Source organism: Pogoniulus pusillus, chromosome 2, assembly GCF_015220805.1.
Source record: "Pogoniulus pusillus isolate bPogPus1 chromosome 2, bPogPus1.pri, whole genome shotgun sequence".
Taxonomy (NCBI): Eukaryota; Metazoa; Chordata; class Aves; order Piciformes; family Lybiidae; genus Pogoniulus; species Pogoniulus pusillus.
In genome coordinates this window covers 13650389-13673933 of record NC_087265.1, presented here as the reverse complement: position 1 = coordinate 13673933, position 23545 = coordinate 13650389, and the positions used below count along the sequence as shown (strand labels likewise).

Here is a 23545-nt window from a genome sequence, read left to right as displayed (position 1 = left end):
TTTGGTAATTGAGCTGCCAGAAGGAGGAGATTTTAGATAAGAATGTGTATATGGCCAGCCAAAACAGGAGAATCAAAGGTCTGAAAGGTAATTTCACTTCAAGCAAAGGAACTTCTTTTCAGAATTTAGGGCATTTCTAGGAGATCATAAAATGACAATGAAATTAGAGACTAAATACTGTTTTGTTATTCATCCCACCTATCAGTATAACATCGTTTCAGTGTGAACACCTACAGAGAAGAGACCTGAAAGGAGACCCTGTAGTAGCCCACCAAGTGAAGTATGTGGGGTGGTTTGTGACATTGCAGAATGTGTTTGTATTGAAAGAGTCTTGGTGCTAGATTTGGGATTGGCCTAAAGGCTTTCTACTTGCACCTGAGTCAGCAGAAATTGGCATGTGGAGTTTGAGAGTGGGGCCATGACAATATTTGGGGCTGACAAGATATGGAACATCAGTATAAATAGCATTTGTTGGAGAAGGGCTAGCCTAGTGGCTGCAAGGTCATGCAAGGACAGAGGTGAACTGGAAGATTGTGTATGGAACTTGAGCTTTTTGATGTCAACTTAGTCAACTCTTGGTTTCAGCCTTTGAAAAGTAAAGAAATTGGGGTCATGCCCAAACATTTGTGAAGTTTGAAGGCAGGACTTGTGGCTGTATTTAACAAAGAAATGTTGGGTTTGAGGTCTGGCTTATATTCTGGCCAGTGAGCAAGCTGGAACATATATTTGTGTAAAGTGATCCCTTGTTTCTGATAAAGTTAAGACCAAATACAGAAATAGAAATAGTCTGAAGGATGAAGCCCTAGATGCATTGCAGAGCTGAACTGTCAAGGCAGTCTCTGATTCAAGTGTTGGTTTTAGCACTCTGACTGACTGCAAAGCCTCTAATGCGAAGCTGGACTCTTTCAAACAGTGAGGGAGAAGCCTGTAAGAAAAATGTAAAACCACCTCTGCGTGTGCCCACTCTAACTGCTTTGTGCCTGCTGGCAAAAGTGAAGAACATGGAGATAAAGGAGAAGAGAAAAAAGCAGAATTGCTGCAATCTTTCCTTAGCGTTGCATTTCACAGTGTGGATCACCTTGTACCTGTCATGAAGAATAGCTGAAGATCAGTGAAGGGAAGGGGCTGTTCAGTCTGGAGAAGAGGAGGCTCCCAGGTGACTTTATTGTGGCCTTCAAGTATCTGAAGGGGGCCTACAAAAAAGCTGGGGAGGGACTTTTTAGGCTATTGGGTAGTAACAGAACTAGGAATGGAGCAAAGCTGGAGGTGGGGAGATTCAGACTGGATGTGAGGAGGAAGTTCTTCACCATGAGAGTGGCAAGACCCTGGAATGGGTTACCCAGGGAGGTGGTCGAGGCCCCATCCCTGGAGGTGTTTAAGGCCAGGCTGGATGAGGCTCTGGCCAGCCTGATCTAGGGCAGGGTGTCCCTGCCTGTGGCAGGGGAGTTGGAACTAGATGATCCTTGTTGTCCCTCCCAACCCTGACTGATTCTGTGAATGAAATGCACTGCTCTTATCAAGCATGGCATAGCACAGGTTTAAACCAAAAAACTCAAAGGGGCTTTGAGAAAAAAATGTGTTGTTTGAGAGAACAGATACTGGTTTAGAGAAGATCATTAGAGAAGGGCAACAAAGCTGGTGAGGGGCCTGGAACACAAACCCTATGGAGGAGAGGCTGAGGGAGCTGGGGTTGTTTAGCCTGGAGAAGAGGAGGCTCAGGGGTGACCTCATTGCTGTCTACAACTACCTGAAGGGACATTATAGCCAGGTGGGGGTTGGCCTCTTCTCCCAGACAACCAGCAATAGAACAAGGGGACACAGTCTCAAGTTGTGCCGGGGGAAGCATAGGCTGGGTGTTAGGAGGAAGTTGTTGCCAGAGAGAGTGATTGGCATTGGAATGGGCTGCCAAGGGAGGTGGTGGAGTCACCATCCCTGAAGGTGTTCAAGAAAAGCCTGGATGAGGCACTTAGTGCCATGGTCTAGTTGACTGGCTAGGGCTGGGTGGTGGGTTGGACAGGATGATCTTGGAGGTCTCTTCCAACCTGGTTGATTCTATGATTTGTATAACAGCACTTTTTATCTTCTCCAGATAGATCAGGGAAAGCTCAGCTGCCTGGACTAGTTCTTCATGGAGGATCTTTAGAGTGACTGCATCAGAAGACCATACCTATGAGGAATAAACTAGACCTGGCTAGCAGCACTCTGCATGTCACAGCTGGCATTGTAAACCCTTTTTTTCTCTCTCCCTTCTTGGTATTTTGCTGAGCTCATTGTTGTTCTCAGCAGTCAACATGAAGGAAATCCTGAACTGCGTTTCTAAGGGTGCTACTGGGAGCAATACTTCTGCACATTTGTGAGAGACAAAACAATGACTTGCTCCAGTGAGATGTGAAAGAGCAAGAATTTTTAGGGGCAAAAAAATGGCAGTGAAGAATTGTATATCTTGCCTTCATTACAGTAGTTCAGCACATGAGCTTTTGATAATAGGTATGTTTCACTAAGCTTTCTCACAGTTAAAGCAGTGAAAGGGGTTGCAGGAGCAGAGCATCCATTCTGAACAAGCTCAACAGCAGTGCATCAAACTCAGTTTTTTGATGCCCTCAAGTTTGTTTTGTATTTTTTCCCAGTAATTTCCCTGTGCTTTATAACTCTAATTCATAACCTGTCAGAGACTAGGAGGAGTCTTCTATGAATTCTTTCCTAGAATTTCTCATCACCAGAGAGATCAAGAAATCTTGTGATAGAAGCATCCAGTCTCATAAATTTCCTTTTCTGTAAGAAGAACCTTCTCAAACCAGATTATATAGGGATTGGGGAGGCCTTATCTGAGGAGGCTGTGAAAAATACCAGATTATTACACTCAAATTTTTGTATTGCCTTAGCCACTGGAATGCAAGGCTGGCTGGATTTGAAGAGTGATTGTTGAAAACCGTTCGGTGGAGCGCTGTGGGAAGATGACTCTTTGTTCACCAATATGGTTGTTAGATGGTCAAATCCCCTTTATTTCCGTGATGCAGTGACTTATATGCACTTCTGGCAATAGGCGTGCTCCACCAAGATCGGTTACAGTCAGAGGGTCCAGAGTTACTTGTAAGGCGTGCATAGGTTAATTTATCACAACATTCTAAGGGTCAGCCTCCATCACCACCCACTCCAGCCCCCTTGGTTATCTAGTCTCTGCCCACTGCAGCTGTGTGTGGGGTGCTCAGCTGTTTACAGCTCGATTTCCTGAACTAACTGGGAACCAAGGACGTTCCCAGCACGGGTTGCTCATGTTTATCAATTCTTGTGTGCTGTGCTAACAAGAATTTCTCCAACAAGTGAGAAGCCTGGAGAAGAGGAGGCTCAGGAGTGACCTTATTGCTGTCTACAACTACCTGAGGGGTGGTCGTGGCCAGGAGGAGGTTGCTCTCTTCTCTCAGGTGGCCAGCACCAGAACGAGAGGACACAGCCTCAGGCTGCGCCAGGGGAAATTTAGGCTGGAGGTGAGGAGAAAGTTCTTCACTGAGAGAGTCATTGGACACTGGAATGGGCTGCCCGGGGAGGTGGTGGAGTCGCCATCCCTGGGGCTGTTCAAGGCAAGATTGGACGTGGCACTTGGTGCCATGGTCTAGCCTTGAGCTCTGTGGTAAAGGGTTGGACTTGATGATCTGTGAGGTCTCTTCCAACCCTGATAATACTGTGATACTGTGATGTTCAGTGAAGAAGAATTGCTAAACTCCCAAGTGTGTCTTTAGATCCCACAAGAGATTATTCAACACCAGCTTTAAAGAATCCATTTAATCTCTTCCAACCCTGATGATACTGTGATACTGTGATAATCATCTATGTGATACATGAATAGTTATAGTCCTGTATTTGAATGAAGGCATATCTCATCTTCCTATATAGAAGACAAGTGCTGATTGAAAGGAAACAAGTTGACTGAAGGTGGCCTCAGATTAAGCTGCAGTTTCAAAATCTCGTGTTGCTATTTCCATTCATCCTTCCTTTGAACAGCTCTAATGTGGAGGCAGAGGGAAACCTTGTAGTCACCAAGAAGGTGAAAACATAGGGCTGACAGAGTGGGTCACAAACCATATCACTTGTAGAGAGTAGCAGGAAGAGGAAACAAGCTCAAATTATGCCAAGGAAGGTTCAGGCTGGATATTAGGATAACTCCTTCCCAGAAGGAAACTTCTTCACAGAAGGAGTTATCAGGTATTTGAATGGGCTGCCCAGGGAGATGGTAGTGCCACCGTCCCTGGAGGTATTTAAAGGACATGTGGGTGTGGTCCTGAGGGACATGGTCTAATGGCTGTAGTTTAGCAGTTGTGGTGGGACTGTGAGCTTTAGGGTAGCAGCCGGATTTGATGGTCTCAAAGATCCCTTCTAGCCTCAGCAGTTCTATGATTCTAGTATTCCCTTGGAAGCCAGGGAAGTTCGTAATACATGCTTCAGAGTAACACTGAAGTATCTGAAGTTCAGGGTAGCAAATATAAAGTATTTGCAGAAAAAGAGGTGAAACACATCCAAAGGGCAAAGTATGTTGCAGTTAATAGCATTCTGCATTTTACTCTTAGGCTTCAGATGTTCAGGGAAATGCTTATTCTGTTTCTTTAAGACACATAACGAAAACAGAATAACTTGTGGTTTGTTGGCTTAGAACTTCAAAGGTGTGGTCTAACCTTTCCTAAAGTGACTCTGTGTGTCAATGCATAGTTTCAGTTGAAGCCATCTGCAAAAGTTTATGCCTTTTTTTTCCTCATTTATGCTCACTGACAGTGTTCAATTAACATTTCAGTTGAGTGTGTGTTGTTTTGATCTGACTCTACGAGATAATTACTTGCAAAGAGCAAAGCACAAGCTTTTCAGTCAAGTTCTGTAGCAAATGATGAATGCTTTGTTAGGTATTTATGGAGGAAAAAGTCAACTCAGAAAAGAGAAAAAGAACCCTAAAAATTGGGAACATACTAGCACTCTTCTACAGTGGGGAGATTTGTGGGCACCTCTACTCAGCAGCCCAGGTTAGCTGGCCAGAAAAATGGCTCCTAGCCATGTTTGGTCCCTGTGGGACAATGCAGTGACCAGGTAGGACATGACTGAATGTTTACTTGTCTTTGATAGTGTCAGACAGTTTGCTGCACACATGGGAGTTTGTTGGTGCACTCATAGTCCAGTGTGCCCTGTTGGGTTTGTAAATGTGCCCCTTGCCACAACTGGAGGTTGATAGGAAATATTGCTGAATGTTGAAATATTGATCTGAGTTACCTACTTCACCCTACCAGTGCACAGGGCTTTCTACAAGTATATTTGATAGCATTTTGAGCTGGCCTGGCTTTAGTGTGCCAAATAGTGCAGCTACTATCACCTACCTTTGAGCAAGATGGGTGGAGAAAACTGTCACATCTAAATCTTGTTTTAGCCAAAGTACCAAAGACAAGATTAAATTATGGCCACAGAGCTTCCTTTCTGATTCTTTCTAAAGTAGAGGGACCTTCTGTGGTGTATTTAAGGATAAATCTCAGCTCTTTATGTTTGCAAAGGCTCTTTATCCATAAAATACTCACTGAAAAAAAAAATGTCCTGAAGACATAGCAGGCTGTAGGTGAGCTTGTTGATATATGTGAGAGCACATATAGAAAAGAAACTGTTGGGATTGTCCTATGCCCATGCTAAGACTCCTTTCAGGTACAGCAAACTTCCCATTGGTCCTAGCCCTCCAGTTAAAGGGCTAGCTCCCTTCTGCTGCCTGTATATGGAAGATGCAGGTGGAGCAGCAGCTGACCTCTCACAGCCACATCTCATTTCACTTATCCCAATGGAAAGACAAATCAGAGACTGCAGTGTTTGGAAGGTATTTTCCTTCAGCAGAGTTTTTTTTGCGCTGTATTCTGCATCTATTGTTGTACTGTGTAATCCAGTGTCTAAAATCTTGGTAATTCTGATTCAATTAGTCTATAAGTAATAAAAACTAATGCACAACATTAACTTGGTAAACTCTGGGTGACTAACTAGAATCTCTGAGCTTGTTGTGAATATAGGCTGGAGCAAGTCTCTCTGTAGGATTAAAGGGGATTGCCAGAGAGTCTTTTCAAGAATGTCTCATTCTCCTCCCTTCCCCCTTCCAAGTGTGTAAGACTGCAGTGTCAGGACACAGGAAGGGATGATCCCTTGGTCAAACTTTGTGCTGAGCTCAGGAGCTGCAGGATTTCAGCGAGTAAAAGGGATGGGTGCTGCATATACCTTCAGCCATTTGTGCTTGGATTTGCTTCTCAACAGCATGCAGAATCACAAACACGTAATTCTTGCTCTCTTGCCTGCCTGAAGCTCAGCTTTAACCACGCTATCTACCTTGTTACAGGGACTCTGCTGTTTCCAACAATAAGACTCCACACAATAGCTCCATCAGCCACATTGAATCTGTCCTTCAGCAGCTCGATGAGGCCCAGGTACAGATGGAAGAGCTCTTCCATGAGAGGAAGATTAAGCTAGACATTTTCCTTCAGCTCCGGATTTTTGAACAGTACACCATTGAGGTAAGAGCTGGCTGCATGATCTCAGAAAGGTAGAGCTGTGGGAAGAGGACCATATATAAACATACTCTGTTAGGATACACTGGAGCTGTTTGATTGCGCTCAGCTGTCCAGTGAGGGGGAGAGAGAGTTACAGCTAGGTTTTAAGTTTGGCAGGTTGAAGCTAAAAATACACTTCATCATATTTTACTGCTAGAATTCACTGAAATAAATTTGTGCCTGTTTAACTGACTCTGCTGAGAATCTGCCTGCTTTGCAGACAAGCTTTGCAAGGTGCCCCTGCTATAACTCTTTATTGACAGTAGTCAATTCTGTCTGTTTTACTAGTAAGGTTTGTCTCTTCAGATACAAACATATAAGGCAGGTTGCCATGAGGTGGGTGTTGATCTCTTTTCCAAAGTAATTAGTGACAGAATGAGGGAATGTCCTCAAGTTGCATGAGGGGAGGTTTAAGTTGGATATTAGGTGGAAAAAATCACTGAGAATATTATCAGGCATTGGAATAAGCTGTCCAGGGAACTTGTTGAGTCATTATCTCTGCAAGTGTTTAAAAACTGCGTAGATGTGGTGCTTGGGGATATGGGTTAGTGGTGGACTTAGTGGAGTATGGTTAATGGTTTGGTTTGATGGTCTTGGAGCTTTTTCCCATGCTAAATGATTCTATGATAGATATATACAAAGTGATACATGCTTGGCTTTAACCCAACAAATGAAACAAAACATGTTATGCATGAAAGGAAAATCTATTTAAAAGATGGCCTTTTAAAGCATCACAGTGGGCTTATTAAAAAAGGAAGGAAGAAAAAAGGAGAAAGTTAAAGTATATTTGTATGTCCTTGTGCAAAAAAAAAAAGGAGTCTTTCGGCTCTGTGTGAACTTCTGGTTTGAAATCAAAAGCACTGGATAGAAAACTCCTCAAAACATTAATAATTGAAGCATTTTTGGACTGAGAAATGTTAGAGAGACTCCAGCCAATGTCCCTGAATACTTGCTCTGATCTTGATAGGATATGATGCAAAATGGACAACTCACAAGTGAAGTTGTGCACTTGGAAACCATGTGTCAACACTTAGGTCCCTTCTCAGGTGTCTTCCTCCTACTGTATCCAACTGGTGCTCCTTTAGTTCATGAAGCACCTTTAAGTGTTTTATGGTGGTATATTCCAGAAGGTGTTGTTTTTAAATCTATGGGTAATCTACTCTGCTCTGGTAAGGCCACACCTTGAGTATTGTGTTCACTTGCAAGAGGGATGTGGAGATGCTGGAGCAAATGCAGAGGAGGGCAACAAAGCTGGGAGGGGCCTGGAGAACAAATGTCATGAAAAGCGACCAAGGCAGCTGGAGCTGTTTAGTTTGAAAAAGAGGAGACTAAGGGGAGACCTCATTGCTCTCTACAGCTGCCTGAAAGGACATTGTGGAGAGACTGCTGCTGGTCTCTTCTCAGAAGTAATTAGTGATGGAGCAAGAGGGAATGGCCTCAAGCTGCAAGGTTTAGAATAGATATTAGGAAGGTTCTTTTCACAGAAAGCGTGATCAGGCACTGGAATGAGCTGCCCAGGGAAGTGGTTGAGTCACTGACTCTGGATGTGGTAATTGGGAATGTGCTTTTAGGGTGCACCTTGTAGAGTAGGGATATTGTTTGGATTTGGTGATCCTAATTAGGTTCTGTATTGAAGTCTATTCCACAGTGCTTGTTATTTATGCCATCTAGAATAGTTTCATTTTGCTTACAACATTCTTTGTGAGCCTGTGTACATGTAAGTGTGCATTCCATGTCCAATAACATACCTTGTCTTAAGAATCTACATTCAAAATTTAGGAGCCTTCAGTATCTATATTGACGATTTGGACAAGGGGATCGAGTCCATCATCAGTAAGTTTGCAGATGACACCAAGCTAGGAGCAGATTTTGGTCTGTTGGAGGGTAGGAGAGCCTTGCAGAGGGACCTGGACAGGCTGGATGGGTGGGCAGAGGCCAATGGGATGAGATTTAACAAGGCCAGTGCAGGATTCTGCACTTTGGCCACAACAACCCCAAGCAGCACTACAGGCTGGGGACAGAGTGGCTGGAAAGCAGCCAGGAGGAAAGGGACCTGGGGGTACTGGTAGATAGTAGCTGAAGATGAGCCAGCAGTGTGCCCAGGTGGCCAAGAGAGCCAATGGCATCCTGGCCTGTATCAGGAATACTGTGGCCAGTAGGATGAGAGAGGTTATTCTTCCCCTGTACTCAGCACTGGTCAGACCACATCTTGAGTACTGTGTCCAGTTCTGGACTTCTCATGAGGGAATGACCTCATTGCTGTTAACAGCAACCCCCAGGTGGGGGTTGGTCTCTTCTCCCAGGCAACCAGCAACAGAACAAGGGACACAGGCTCAAGTCGTGCCAGGTGAGGTATAGGCTGGATGTTAGGAGGAAGGTCTTCCCAGAGAGGGTGATTTCCCGTTGGAATGGGCTGCCCAGGGAGGTGGTGGAGTCACCATCCCTGGAGGTGTTCAAGAAAAGCCTGGCTGAGGCAGTTAGTGCCATGGTCTAGTTGACTGGCTAGGGCTGGGTGCTAGGTTAGACTGGATGATCTTGGAGGTCTCTTCCAACCTGGTTGATTCTATGATATAGCATCTCCTCTATTTAAGTAGAAGATATTTTGATTATACAGTGTGTCAAATGCTGTAAAATTGAGACTTTTACTCTAAAGATACAAATGGGATGTGTTGGCAGATGCTTGTACAGACCTAAAATTGACAGCTGTGTTTTCAAAAGTGAAGGGATAAAAAAAAAAAAGAAAAAAGTATGTCCTCCTGTGATGGTTTGGGTGTTCCCTGCCCCCCACACTTTAGAAATCACCCAGACTAGACTCAGCCAGCTCTGGGAATATAAATGAAGCTATTTATTTACAGCTAGCACAATATACAAGCAGATATTTACAGTATCTACAGTTATAGACAGAAATATGCAAGGTAAAAGGTAATACAGAAACACAACTCCCCTCCCAGAAACCTGAGTCCCCAGGAGGGGCTCTCAACCACCCCTGCACCTTCCCCCTGCCCCTCTCGACCTTACCCCAGTCCTAAAGAAGAACAGAGGTTCAGCCAAGAGGTTAAGAAGCAAAGGTGGGTTAGGCCAAATGGAAGGTGAGGTTAGGGAGTAAGATGCAGCTCAGTCAGCAGCCTGAGTGAGAGAAATAATGGTGAGAGTGCTATCTCATGTTTTCATTTCTTATTCAGCAAGACTCTGAGTGAAGTAGACATCACCATTGTTTTCCTTTCACAGCCTGTGATCTAGTTCTTCTCACCAAAACATTCTACCCTGCTTCAAACTAGCACACCTCCTGGAACACCCAAATATGTCTGTATGGTGAACCCATGCAAGTCATTCATTAAGATCTCAACCTGTTTCACTGCAAATTCTAGCTCTGAACCTAGAATTATGCTGATTTAAGTAAAGATCTAAAAATTAAAAAGTTAAAACCCCTGTTGTTTTCAAATCATTTTTCTTTGTGTTGAATCTTTCAGACAAAGATCTCAAACACTGTTATCACTGTGGATTGCTTTATTAATGGGGCACCCAAAGCACCAGGAGATGATCATAGAATCAACGAGGTTGGAAGAGACCTCCAAGATCATCCAGTCCAACCTAGCACCCAGCCCTATCCAGTCACTTAGACCATGGCACTAAGTGCCTCATCCATTCTTTTATTCAGCACCAGTCCAGGGGTGGTGACTCCACCACCTCCCTGGGCAGTCCAATGATGTGACTTATCCTGGTGCTTTCAACATGTGGTGCCAGAGATGAGAATACTTTGTGGATCCCTATGGGGGTTTGGGGTGTATTTTTTGGTTGTTTTTTCTGCATGAATCCTACTTCTGTATGTTCACAGACACATTTGAAATGGCTGTGATACATCAAGGTATTTAAAACTGGAAATGTGCTTCAGAATCTCCTAAAATCAGATTAGGTAGAAAAGATTTTAAAGAAAATCACCACTTAGTTGTCACTGTAGATTTGCTATTTCCTAGCATAAGAACACCTGAATTCCCTCTACAAGATTAATATAGCAAGAAAACCTGGCAGTGTGTTTCATAGGAGTCTGTGGGCAGGTGACTTTATTTAGGAAGCTCCCTCTTTCTGCAAAAAATGGGGTTTTGTTTGTATAGTAATTATGACACTTGATTTATGACAACACATCATGAAAACTATATGAGGGTCAGTATCTTGAGTTTTATAAGTACATTTAGTGCTTAAACAAGAAAAGCAGCTTGATGGATAATAAAAAGGAAGGCCATTAGAAATCAAATATAAAATGACACCTGTATGGTGATGGTTTGGGTGTTCACCCCCCACTTTAGAAGTCATCCAGACTAGACTCAGCTGGCTCTGGAAATATGAATGAAGCTTATATTTACAGCTGGCACAATGTACAAGCAGACATTTACAGTATATACAGTTATAGACAGAAATATACAAGGTAAAAAAGCTAATACAGAAATGCAACTCCCCCCCCCCCCCAGAAACCTGAGTCCCCAGGAGGGGCTCCCAACCACCCCTTCCCCTCTCAACCTTACCCCAGTCCCAAGGAAGAATGGAGGTTCAGCCAGGGGGTTAGGAAGCAAAGTGGATTAGCCCAAAGTGGAGGGTGAGGTTAGAGAGATGCAGCTCAGCCAGCAGCCCAAGCGAGAATGGTTATCTATGTTTTTATTTCTTGTTCTTATACATCTCAGCAAGCCTATGAGGGAAGTAGACATCACCATTGTTTTCTTTCCACAGCCTGTAATCTAGCTCTTCTCACCAAAACATTCTAGCTAGCTTCAAACCAGCACATAAGTACATTTAGTGCTTAAACAAGAAAAACAGCTTGATGGATAATAAGAAGGAAGGCCATTAGAAATCAAATGTAAAATGACACCTGTAAGCTGCACGTTTCAGGCAACAGCTGAATTGACTCATACTGACACAGTAATGATCCTTAGAAACTAGATTGCAGTCCCTTGCCTCAGCAGTAGAATAAAGCTCCAAGTCAGTAGGAAACTGTTATCAAATGTAACAAAATTATATCATGCTCTTATTGAGAAGATTTTTTGTTACCATAATTAAAAGGCTTGTAGTACTTCTAATGGTTGACTATCCCAAGCTCTTAAAGGGAAAAGGTGGCAACATTTAAAACAGGAAATGAAGTCTTTTTTTCTATCAAAGACAAGTAGCTTGAGCTGTGGCTGGAACTGTATTTAGGTTTTAATTTTCCATAATAGCCTAGATCCTGCGTAGATTAAGAAGAGTCAAATAATGTCAGATGAACTTCTCTTTTTCTAGCCTAGATAAGCCCCCTTCCATCTGTCCAAAGAGCAGTGCCATATTGAACATATTCCTAATGAAACCCCTCTACCTGCTGCAGCCATGTCAATCTCTCTCCTTCCTGTACACACAAACTATATGCTATATGAAACCTGAATGCTTTTGTCCTCTTTGCTGCCCTTCTGTCCTCTCTCTTTGCTGCCCTTCTGTCCTCTCTCTTTGCTGCCCTTCTGTCCTCTCTCTTTGCTGCCCTTCTGTCCCCTCTCTTTGCTGCCCTTCTGTCCTCTCTCTTTGCTGCCCTTCTGTCCTCTCTCTTTGCTGCCCTTCTGTCCTCTCTCTTTGCTGCCCTTCTGTCCTCTCTCTTTGCTGCCCTTCTGTCCTCTCTCTTTGCTGCCCTTCTGTCCTCTCTCTTTGCTGCCCTTCTGTCCTCTCTCTTTGCTGCCCTTCTGTCCTCTCTCTTTGCTGCCCTTCTGTCCTCTCTCTTTGCTGCCCTTCTGTCCTCTCTCTTTGCTGCCCTTCTGTCCTCTCTCTTTGCTGCCCTTCTGTCCTCTCTCTTTGCTGCCCTTCTGTCCTCTCTCTTTGCTGCCCTTCTGTCCTCTCTCTTTGCTGCCCTTCTGTCCTCTCTCTTTGCTGCCCTTCTGTCCTCTCTCTTTGCTGCCCTTCTGTCCTCTCTCTTTGCTGCCCTTCTGTCCTCTCTCTTTGCTGCCCTTCTGTCCTCTCTCTTTGCTGCCCTTCTGTCCTCTCTCTTTGCTGCCCTTCTGTCCTCTCTCTTTGCTGCCCTTCTGTCCTCTCTCTTTGCTGCCCTTCTGTCCTCTCTCTTTGCTGCCCTTCTGTCCTCTCTCTTTGCTGCCCTTCTGTCCTCTCTCTTTGCTGCCCTTCTGTCCTCTCTCTTTGCTGCCCTTCTGTCCTCTCTCTTTGCTGCCCTTCTGTCCTCTCTCTTTGCTGCCCTTCTGTCCTCTCTCTTTGCTGCCCTTCTGTCCTCTCTCTTTGCTGCCCTTCTGTCCTCTCTCTTTGCTGCCCTTCTGTCCTCTCTCTTTGCTGCCCTTCTGTCCTCTCTCTTTGCTGCCCTTCTGTCCTCTCTCTTTGCTGCCCTTCTGTCCTCTCTCTTTGCTGCCCTTCTGTCCTCTCTCTTTGCTGCCCTTCTGTCCTCTCTCTTTGCTGCCCTTCTGTCCTCTCTCTTTGCTGCCCTTCTGTCCTCTCTCTTTGCTGCCCTTCTGTCCTCTCTCTTTGCTGCCCTTCTGTCCTCTCTCTTTGCTGCCCTTCTGTCCTCTCTCTTTGCTGCCCTTCTGTCCTCTCTCTTTGCTGCCCTTCTGTCCTCTCTCTTTGCTGCCCTTCTGTCCTCTCTCTTTGCTGCCCTTCTGTCCTCTCTCTTTGCTGCCCTTCTGTCCTCTCTCTTTGCTCATTCTGCCTTGTCAAGCACCAAGTTTCCCATTTCCACCCCTCAGTTCCCACCCTTGGCTCTCAGTTTCTTATGCTTCAGGGAATCCCTTATGATGATGACCCTTCCCTGGGAACTCTGATGAGAGAAAAAAAAATGATATTTCTTTAGTGGAAGCTGGAAGGATGCTGCTGAGGGAGTCTGTTTGCTTCCAGCACCTTTAGGGAAGGCAACACATGAGAGCTCAGTCTGAGAGTAGTTACATCTCGTGTTGTCTCTTTTCATCCTGTTTTGGTATCTAACTTTTTTTTCCCTGTTAATTTTCCTTGCTGCCCTCTCTTTCTCTTAATACTGCTAAGTAGTAGGATTTTTTTCGAGGACATAAATCACAACTGAGTGATTGGCTTTTAGTTTTATTTAGAAAGTGTCTGTGTGTCATTTGTGCTTTGGAAACCTTCCTGCTTTTACTCTTCTCCCCAGGTATTGAAATCCATGCTGTAGATCACATAACTCTTTCCTATGGCACTCCTTCCTAAACTAGTACTGTACCCATCTGCTTTGTAGCCCTCCTCAGTTTTGATCTTTTCTATAGTTTTCTCTTCCTGACAGAGATGTGGAGTGCAGACAAGCTTCAGAATTGATGATTACTTCATAAGCAGCACTTCCTTCCATCTATTTGGGCGTCTGTTACCGAATACAGCAGAGACTTCGTAAGACCAGTGGCGGTGTAGAGAGCAGGCATTGCTTTACTGACAGCTGGGCACGCAGTGGGATCACTCCACCCAGGTGTCTACCCAAACAAGAATCTTACAGAGAATATACATCAGCGTTCTATGCCTATTCACTGATTTCCCAAGAACTAATTAACATTCATACATTTTCCTGGAACTCATTAATAGATGCAGGTGACATGTTGCATGTGTCCCTTAGGTTGCTTGGCATGATTCTTATACCTTATCAGCCCCAAGGCCAGCCTTGACCAATTTGTTTTTCCTTTGTCTTTCAGTTCTTGCACCTTTGATGGCACAGTCTTCCTCTGGGTCCCCCTCATTTTCCTTCTCCACGTACTTGATTGCACATGTTCTTTTTACCTAGTCAAGCTTAGAGGTCCTTGTCTCTCCAGTCTAGCAAGTAGCCTTAGAAGCATCCTTAGTTGTGTATTTCTCTAAGAATTCTTTGTGCTTTTCTATATGGAATCACAGAATGTTAGAGGCTTGGAAAGGACCTCAAAAGATTGTCTAGTCCAACCCTCCTGCCAGAGCAGGATCACCTATAGCAGCTCACACTGGGTTGCATCCAGGTGGATTGTGAGTTTTTCCAGAGAGGGAGACTCCAGAACCCCTCTGGGCAGCCTGTTCTGTTGTTCTGTCACCCTCACAGTGAAGAATTTTTTCCTCACATTTACATGGGGCTTCCTATGCCTCAAATTCCACTCATTGCCCCTTGTCCTGTCACTGGGCATCACCGAGAAGAGCCTGGCTCCATGCTCTTGGCTCTCACCCTTTACATCATTGGACCTTTTCTTGTATTTCAATGAAGCCTGCCAACTATTGTTGCATGTTGTCTTCAGGAGAAGTATTTTACTTAAAGAAAAGCCACCTGCTCATTTCTGTGGCAGGACAAAGCAGCTGCATTCTTTTAGGACTTCTAAACTGCACAGGAAGCTTTTGTCTCATACTTGAGTCAAGGCAAGTTTGGCAGGTACAAATTCAGACGGGAACCCACAGGCACATAGCATGTGCTGCCTGTTCTTTATTGCCTGATTCTCATTATACTGACTGATATTTACACTCTGGCTTCTTGAGGTAAATGATGAAATCCAAACTATGACAACACCTGGAAAGAGCCATTACAGAAACGTGAGAGAACCTGGCTATCCCTAGGGGAGGCTATTCTACCTTAGGTCTTAAAACCATAGAATGGCAGCCCATTCTTTATTTAGGAAGTGTCTCTGACTTTGGTGCCTGATATGTTTTATTCCTTTACCAAGTCACAAGATGGAATCATTAGGATTATATAGCTGGTTTTTCAATGTTGGTGCAGACCTCAGCTGAGTTTGAGCAGCCAGGCAAGTTACTTAGGAGGTTTCATGCAGAGGGAATGCATGGCAGCTGATCCACTGTGAGGAAATAGGGTGTAAGACTCAAGGGATGATAGCTGTCAGACATTAGCAGCAGCGCTGGCACCACACTCAGCACATTATCCATAAGAAGCACAGTTTTATCCCCGAGTTATATCCTCAGTAAGAACTGTCAAATACACTTTGTCTCTTGCTTCAAAAACAGTCCTATGAATGTTTTTTTTTAACCATTATTTGAATGAGTGCTAATGTGCATTCAAATGCTGATTAAATGCAGAAGAAATGAATGGTAAAATGCACTGAGTTGCAGCCCCTAACAAAATTACTGCTCTCCAGAGTCTGCATATTTTTAACATGTATCTTTTATAGAGAGAAGGTCAAATTCTCCAGTAGGCCTCTGTAAATCCTTGTGACTGAGAACAGGTATGATCTCAGCCAATACCTCTCTTGCAATGTGTGATGGTTTGGGGGTTACCCCGCCCCCCCACACTTTGTATGTGCCCCAGCTAACTCAGACGGACCCTGGGAATATAGATGAAGCAATTTATTTACAGCTAGCAGAATTTACAAGCAGCTATTTACAATATATACAGTTATATACAATTATATACAGAAATATACAAAGGATAAACAATACAAAAGCACAACTCCCCTCCCAGAAACCTAAGTCCCCAGGAGGGAGTTTCAAACCACCCCAACACCTCCCCTGGCCCTCTCAACCTTACCCCAGTTCTCAGGAAGAAGAGAAGTGCAGCCAAGAGGTTAGGGAGCAAGGTTAGTAGGAGCAGGGTTAATGAGATGTGACCAGGTCTTAAGGCAAAGGCAGAAGAGAAAGACAAAATGGAGAAAGTTTACTTCTTCTTCCCAGAGCTCTCAGTGTGACTGTGAGAGAAGTTGACATCAATTGTTTTCATTTCACTGCCCGTTGTCTAGTTCTTGTACCAAAACATTCCAGCTTGCTTCAAACTAGCACACAATGTTTGATGGTTACCTCCAAAGAAACTTCTTTCACTTTCTCAGAGCTTTGCAGATCCTTTCCTTGTGTCTGTTTTGTTTCCTGCAAAGCATCTGGATCTGTGCAGTGCTAGGCAGAGCCCATGTACTGTAGTCTTACAGAAAGGTGGATTCTAGGCCAGGACATAGTCCTAGAGGGAATTATGGAGGTTGCCACTATACATTATGAATTTGGTCTTGGTTGCTGTTTGTTATCTTTCAAAAAAGCCCCACGATCACTAAAATCTTCACCTGCTGGTTATGTAATTTTCTACCACTCAATGTCTTTGGCTCCATTTCACCTGCTATTTAAATGTTTTTGCCTTGATTTCACTTACTGGCTCTTCTGGCTGCTCACATCCATTTCTTACTATGAGCTTAGAAGGGGACAGAAGTCAGCTTTCACAGTGGTTTACTTCACTGACATTTACAATCTTCCAAGTGACTTAGCTTCTATGTGAAGGTACAAGACTTCTGACTTAGAATTGATGCACAAATGTGAGCATTTTTCTTGGAAATAAGAGTTGCAGAGATTATGCAGGAGATACATTTGGAAGAAAGTGCAGAGTAAGAAAAAAATTAGCCTCTTCTTTTCTTAAGCTGATGTCCTATCATGTCTTAGTTCTCTTTTGATTTTCTTCTCCACATATAACAAGTTTTCAAACTGCATATCATTTTAAGGAGAAGTAAGCACTAACCTGTCCTGGGCACCCTAGCTTTTGGAGCAGAATTATCACTGTGACAGCCTTTTTACATTTCAGTGGCCCAGTTGCCCACTAAGCCAGTGTGGCATCTCTGTCTATTGTCCAAAATAATGAGTGACAGCATTGTCACGCTGCACAGCTTCAGTTAGGGGTTAGGGTTAGGGGTGGAGGTTAGGGATGAGGGGTTAGGGTTGAGGGTTTATGGACAAGGGTTGGGGGGTTAGGGCTAGGAGTTGGGGTTGGGGGGCGAGAGTAGGGTTAGGAGGTTGGGGGTAGGGTTTTGGGGTTGGGGGTTACAGTTAGGGTGTTAGGGTTAGTCCACTAGGGTTGGGGTGAGGGGTCAGGGTTAGAGTTAGGGTGAGGGTTAGGAGTCAGGGTTGGGGGTTAAGGGTTGGGATTTAGGAGTTGGGGGTTAGGGTTAGGGATCAGGGGTTATAGTTAGAGGGTTAAGATTAGGGTTAGACCATTAGGTTTGGGATTAGGTTGAGAGGTCGGGCTTGGGGTGAGGGGTCAGGGTTAGGGTTACTCACCCTTCGGGTTTGGGTTAGGGAGACCTGAGAAGGAGGGACAGCAAACTCTGTGTCATGGTCTGCAGAAGTGATGGTTTCATTCACCCTTTCCTACCTACATCTCCTCTGCCATATACCTTCAGTATTAGTCTGCTCGTAGGTCCACTTAACACTGCACATCCAGTCCTCTGCTGTTCCAGCCTGCTCTAAATACTGAAGTGGAGCCAAGTACTTTTGCCTCTGGCTTGTCTGGTGCCTGGAGATCTGATCTCCTCCCTTCAGCATTCAGGAATCACAATTACTGTTTTTTATTATTATTACTTCCTGGATCATATCTAACCTCTCTTCTCATCCATCTTCACAATTTGTTCATCCCAACAGTATGGCTGCCACATTTTTTTTCTCTTGAAATGAGATAGATATCCCCTTTTCTTGATTCCAAGCTCTGTACAGCCTGCCCTGTGCCTGTTCCTCCTGTCCTGCCTCATCCCCATGTTCTACCCACTCTTCTCACCTTTGCTCCTCCTCCTACTTGCACTATCATTCCTCTCCCAAGCTACCTCCTATATTTGCTTGTTCTTCCCAAATATCTTTACTTTTCCCAGATCCCTCCCATGAGCCCACTCTCTGTGTTGATCGCTCCTGCTCCAAGATAGAACTTTCTTTCTCTCCTCCTCACATGCCCTTTCTCAGCCTGTACTTAAGAATTTCGACTCCTGTGTGAATCATTTGCTGTATTAAATTTATCTTCTCTTACTCAATTCCTCATTTCCCCTCTCCACCTCCTTCAATTGGCAAACAATTTTTTTTCTGGTTGGCATTAAACAAAACAACTTTAGGTGTTAAACACTGAATTAAGGCAAACAAGCAACATTCCAGGCTCAGCAGCACCATTTTCTGGAAGATCTCAGTAGCAGCATGGAAAAACAAAACAAAAAACTTAAGATTTAGATATGGAATTATTGCAGATAATTATTGCTGCAGCTCAAGAGGACTCTGATCTAATGCACAAGCAGACTGCAGTGTAGGTATGAAATGACTAGGCTGTTACTGCTTTTATTATTACTGCTATTGCTTTTCACCTGCATACCTCTTCTCTATACTCTCAGCCTCTCTTCAGGACTGATGAAGAACATCTCTTTCCTTTTGCTCACACTTTACTGGTGTTGCAGTGCAAGAAATCCAGGAAGCAGCAAATGCAGCAGCATTGCAGTAGTGGGAATGTGGCTATATTAGGCTGCTGGGAATCTTGACTAAAAGTGTGCGGTCTAGGCTGTGGCAACTATGACTGCATGGAAAGCAGACATAGTCTGTATATCTTCTATGGCCTTGACATATTAGCATGGAGCTCAGCACAAACCCAGTATGTGCTCAGGTGCTGATCTTAACTCTTGTGCTTCCTCCACTGCTCTGGAAGCAGTGCTCTCAGCTATCTCATTCAACACTAGACTGGATTCACTACCAGCATTAGTTTCTCCTCCCAGCATCCATTTCATGTGAAGAGTAAAGAAGTATGCTGCTTTCTAGGTCCATAGTGGATTGCTTTGTCATGTATTTCTCTGTCAATGAATACTGTGGGACCACTTCCTTTAGTAATAAGGAGCTGTTTCTTGGCCACCAGTAAGGAAGAAGCATGGCTTCTTCTACGCAGTCTGACAGTGTGTGGCTGACAATGAGGCACATGTGCAGCTTCCCTTGAAAGTGTGTGGGCACCTGGGGATGTCTGCTGCTTTTGCTCATGCAGGCCTGTGCACTGTCACTGTTGCTGTTCTCATGAGCCTTCTGCTTTCGTGTGATTTCTCCCATGCCACAGCAGAGCAAAGTATCACTCAGGGCTTTTCCCAAGGCATGTGAGAGATGCTAAGGTGTATTTAGAATCAGGAACAGTGGGAAGTGAATAAAGGTAAGAAGTGCTGTCAGTTCTTCCTCCAAAACAATTGGCAGAAAGTACAGAGTAAGCTCAAATCAGCCATTTCTCTGTGTAAAGAGGAAAGAAAACAAATTATTGGGCAGGTGAGCCACACTTACAAGACAGCTCCTGACACAGGCCCTGTGCAATTAGCTTTACAGATAAAATACTTTTGTCTGAAGCTGCCTGAGTTTTGTCATAGATGTCAGTGTCTGGCCAATCTGTGAAAGCAAACAAACTATTTTTTTTTTTAGATTCCAGAAATACACATGTGTACTTGACAGAACTTCCTAGTTACAACTTCTTCCTGAAGAAAAATAAATCATTTTCCCTATACCCAAGTCAAACCAGTTAGGGACCTAGTGCCATTTCCATATGGTCCAGTTTGAAGTACAGAAAGTTCTGGGATTGTGAGGCATTGGCTGTGCAGACGAAAAAATGAGATAAGCAAAGCAGGCTGATCTTTGAGATAGGGAAATAGACTGGGATTCAGGAAACCTGGGTTGTTATCACAGCTCTGCTACTGCTTCTTTGCCTCTGTGTGCTTTAGATTCCCTTCTAGCCATCTGTTTGTCTCAGTTACTCAGAGCAATGTACCCAACCTTCCTGCACACTTCGCCTGAGAAATGTGGTGATGTTCCACCTCTTGCTGTGTCTGACTCCTTCCTTTCTTCCTCTAACCCACCATGTGGGATGACTCTCACTCTTTCATGAGCCCCTGCTTAGAGGCAACTTCCCTTCCACCAGGTGCAGTCTTTGTTCCTGGTCCTGCCTATATGGCATGGGGCACCATGGGCTGGATTTTCATCCTGTGTTATCAGCTCACATCCTGAGCTCTGACTGGAAGCACTGATTTGAAATGGGGAGTGTGAATAATGGAGCACAAGCCCTTCAGTGCCTTCCAATGGCCTGTAGGACAGGTAGATATTTCAGTGCAGCTCCTTCTCTGTGGGTAGCCTGGTGAAAGCCAGTTGTTGACGTGAACACCAGTGTTGCCTGGGAGTTTGTCAATGCCTCTCCTCTACAGACCTGCCTTGACTCCCCAGCCTAAGAGACAAAAAGCAATACAGTTCCATTTCCCTGTGCTTGAATGAAAAATATTGTAGGTTTAACAGTAAAAACAATGTTGATCAGTGGCCCTTCAACAGCCAAGTGGAAAAGTAACAAACAGCTTTGCACAGGCAGCTTTGTAGAAACACTGGATCTCAGCATACTTGTGCCAACATGCATTGATTTCTTCATGTGTCCATCATTGACTCCTCAGACAGTTCAGGATTTCCATTTTCCTGTCCTGGAGCTGGTATCCACAGATATAAACAGGGTGGAGAGATTTTGTTTTGATCAGCCATTCCCATATTGAAAGCATCATGGCTGTCAGAGCAAACTAATGTAACACTTTTCTTCAATTGTTTTAATCTTTTCTGTTACTGTCACTTATAAATGCTTTTAGGCATCTTCCTGAGTGCCCACTCATGAGAATGTTCATGGGGAGTTGGGAAGTACTTTGTGAATCCTTGGCAAAATTTCCAATAATTGTGTTTTAGCAGCCTGACAACCAGTGACATAAATTCATACAATATTTGTAAGAGCTCAGAAAGAAACTAAAATGCATCTGATTCACTTGTATCAAATGCCTGCCCATCTCAGAGAGCGGAAAGGGCTTTGTATTGAACTTTAACTGTTACTGCCATGACTGTAGGAACCTGCATTTACTCTAATCTCATTGTTTGTACTTTGAAACAAGTTCAAGATCTCCTCTGTTCCAATTACTATTAGCTGAGGATTTGTCTCCAGCATCTACTTTGATGATTTCTCCATAACTGTTAAATCTGCCAATAAGTCTCCACAATTCAGGGACCTCAGCTGTGATGTGTGAATGAATCACAGGCTTCTGGAATCAGGAATGAGGCCAGAAAGGCTAGAGATAGTTATTATTTAAAGGTAATTGAGTGGAATGGGCAGTGGAACAAGCTGATGAAAAATAGAAGCCCCTCAGGATATCCATGCTCTGCCTTTCACCCTGCAGCTCCAGTTCTAGGTTCTTGGTTGAGTAAATCTCCTTTTCTGCTTCTCTGAAGCAAACTTTTTTTTGCCTTCTAATGCAAAACTGTGTACTCACATCCATTCTGATGTGAGGAGGGTGAGAGCCAGGCTGTTTGGGCTGCCTTTCTCTGCCTGCATTGGGTATAATGTGTGTCTTCTGGAAAGGAAAACTAAATGGAACCTGCTCACTCTTGGCTATTTAGGTAGTTAAACACCTGACTGCATACAGGCACTGAAGATCATTTTTAGTGAGAGAAAGAAATCTTTTCTCTACATCATAATGTGTACTGGTACAGGAATTCAGATACCTAGTTTTAGCTTTCCTGAATCAAGATATGGGGAATTGACTCCATAAAATCAGAATTAAGAGAGTTCCATTGTATTCTGCATGGAACTGATCTATATGCATGGTTTAATTCCCATGCCCCTTGCCTCTCCCACCCCTTCATTGTCACTAGCAGACTCCCTCTTTTTGTCTGCAGTAATCTAGGTGGTCTGCAGAACCTAGACGGAGGTGAGGCTGTGCATTTGGTAGGAGGTTTAGACCTTGCTTTAACTGAGCAGGCAATAAACAGAGAAGAGCTTTTCATACAGGTTGGCTACTTGTGGATAAAAATGTAAAATGCTGAAGACACAGTAAATGGACTGCTAAAATTATTAGGCTAAGTGTTATACTGAGGGAGGGAAAAGCAGCAGATGATTTTTCACAGAACCACAGGAACCTTCAGGTTGGAAAACACCCTCAGGATCACCAAGTCCAACTGATATCCCTGCTCTACATGATTCACCCTTAACCCTATTTCCAAGCACCACATCCAAACAACTTTTAAACACATTCAGTGTCAGCGACTCAAGCACCTCCCTGGGCAGCTTATTCCAATACCTGACCATTCTTTCTGTGCAATTTGTTTTCCTAATATCTAGTCTAAACCTACCCAGTCACAGCTTGAGACCATCCCATCTCATTCACAGTATCACAGTATCATCCTATCAGTGTTTACCTGTGAGAAGAGACCAGCACCAACCTCTTCGCAACATCCTTTCGGGTACCTGTAGACAGTGATGAGGTCTCCCCTCAGCCTGCTGTTTTTCATACTAAACAACCCCAGCTCCTTCAGTTGCTCTTCATAAGATTTATTCTTATTTTTGCAGGTTCCCATGAGTTACTGGCAGGTTATACATCTCTTTGGTTAGAGCCAGGTACCACTGGTGATTCACCACCCCCTGAGTACAGTGTTTCTGTGCTGTGCTTTCCATGTTGGTAGAAGTGAATTATTCATATCCACTCTCCAGTGTAAAAGCTTTCAGGTCTACAGGAGAAAAAAATTATACAGGGCCTACTCCCAAGTCCACTGAGAACATCAGAAAGACACTTAAGAAAGAATGTAAGTACCTGAAAGCACAGCACAGGATTCATTGTACAGCTGCAGTCAATGCTGTGGTGATTGACTCACAGATTCATAATGAAATATTTAGGCTCATGATGCATTTTGTGTGAAGAATGGATAAATATTCTTCATTATACTGGTAAAAGTAACTAGAAATCACAGAATGGTAGCAGCTGAAAAGGACCTCTGGGGGTCATCTAGTCCAAACTCTCTGTTAAGTAGGTTTACCTAGATCAGGTTGCACAGGAACGCATGTTGTAGGACTCAATAGAAGCAGCTTATAATTTGAAGTTCTATGAAGATAGAATCAACAACATATGTAACACTCAGTGTGCTGCAAAATGCTTTTTAGAAACATCCAGGCCATTTTGGAATTATGTGGTCATAGGTGTTGCAAATTGTTTTGTGATTCTGTAAGCATTACTTCTTCATTTAAACTTGGATTTATTCACAAATATTATCTCTACCATCCATGTGAATATTGTAGGTCTTCTTTTATAGTGCCCCTCAGAATGTGTAAGGGAAAAAGGATGTGCCAGATTTCTTGTTGGACCAATAACCTTTTGATGGATCCTCACCTAGGTGAAATGTTAAGCAGGCAAGATCCAGAGCGTACTGAGATTGTGGTTTGGAGGTTTCTGGATCAGAGTAAGGATGTGAAGTACTTCTGTGATCCAATCACAATTTGAGAAAAAGTTTTTTGACTTGATCTTGAGTGAATACAGTGTCTGTCTTCTGCT

The 23545-nt window shown here is 43.8% G+C and overlaps 1 protein-coding gene across 18 annotated transcripts in view; it reads left to right on the top strand.

Moving 5' to 3' along the window:
* The window catches only part of KALRN (kalirin RhoGEF kinase), a 651147-nt gene that overhangs the window by 399009 nt on the left and 228593 nt on the right, over positions 1 to 23545 (top strand). For all 18 annotated transcript variants that reach the window (XM_064156794.1, XM_064156788.1, XM_064156780.1 and 15 more), the window contains one exon: positions 6344 to 6518. In XM_064156794.1, coding sequence (XP_064012864.1) covers positions 6344 to 6518 — 175 coding nt within the window. The remainder of the gene's footprint in view (positions 1 to 6343; positions 6519 to 23545) is intronic.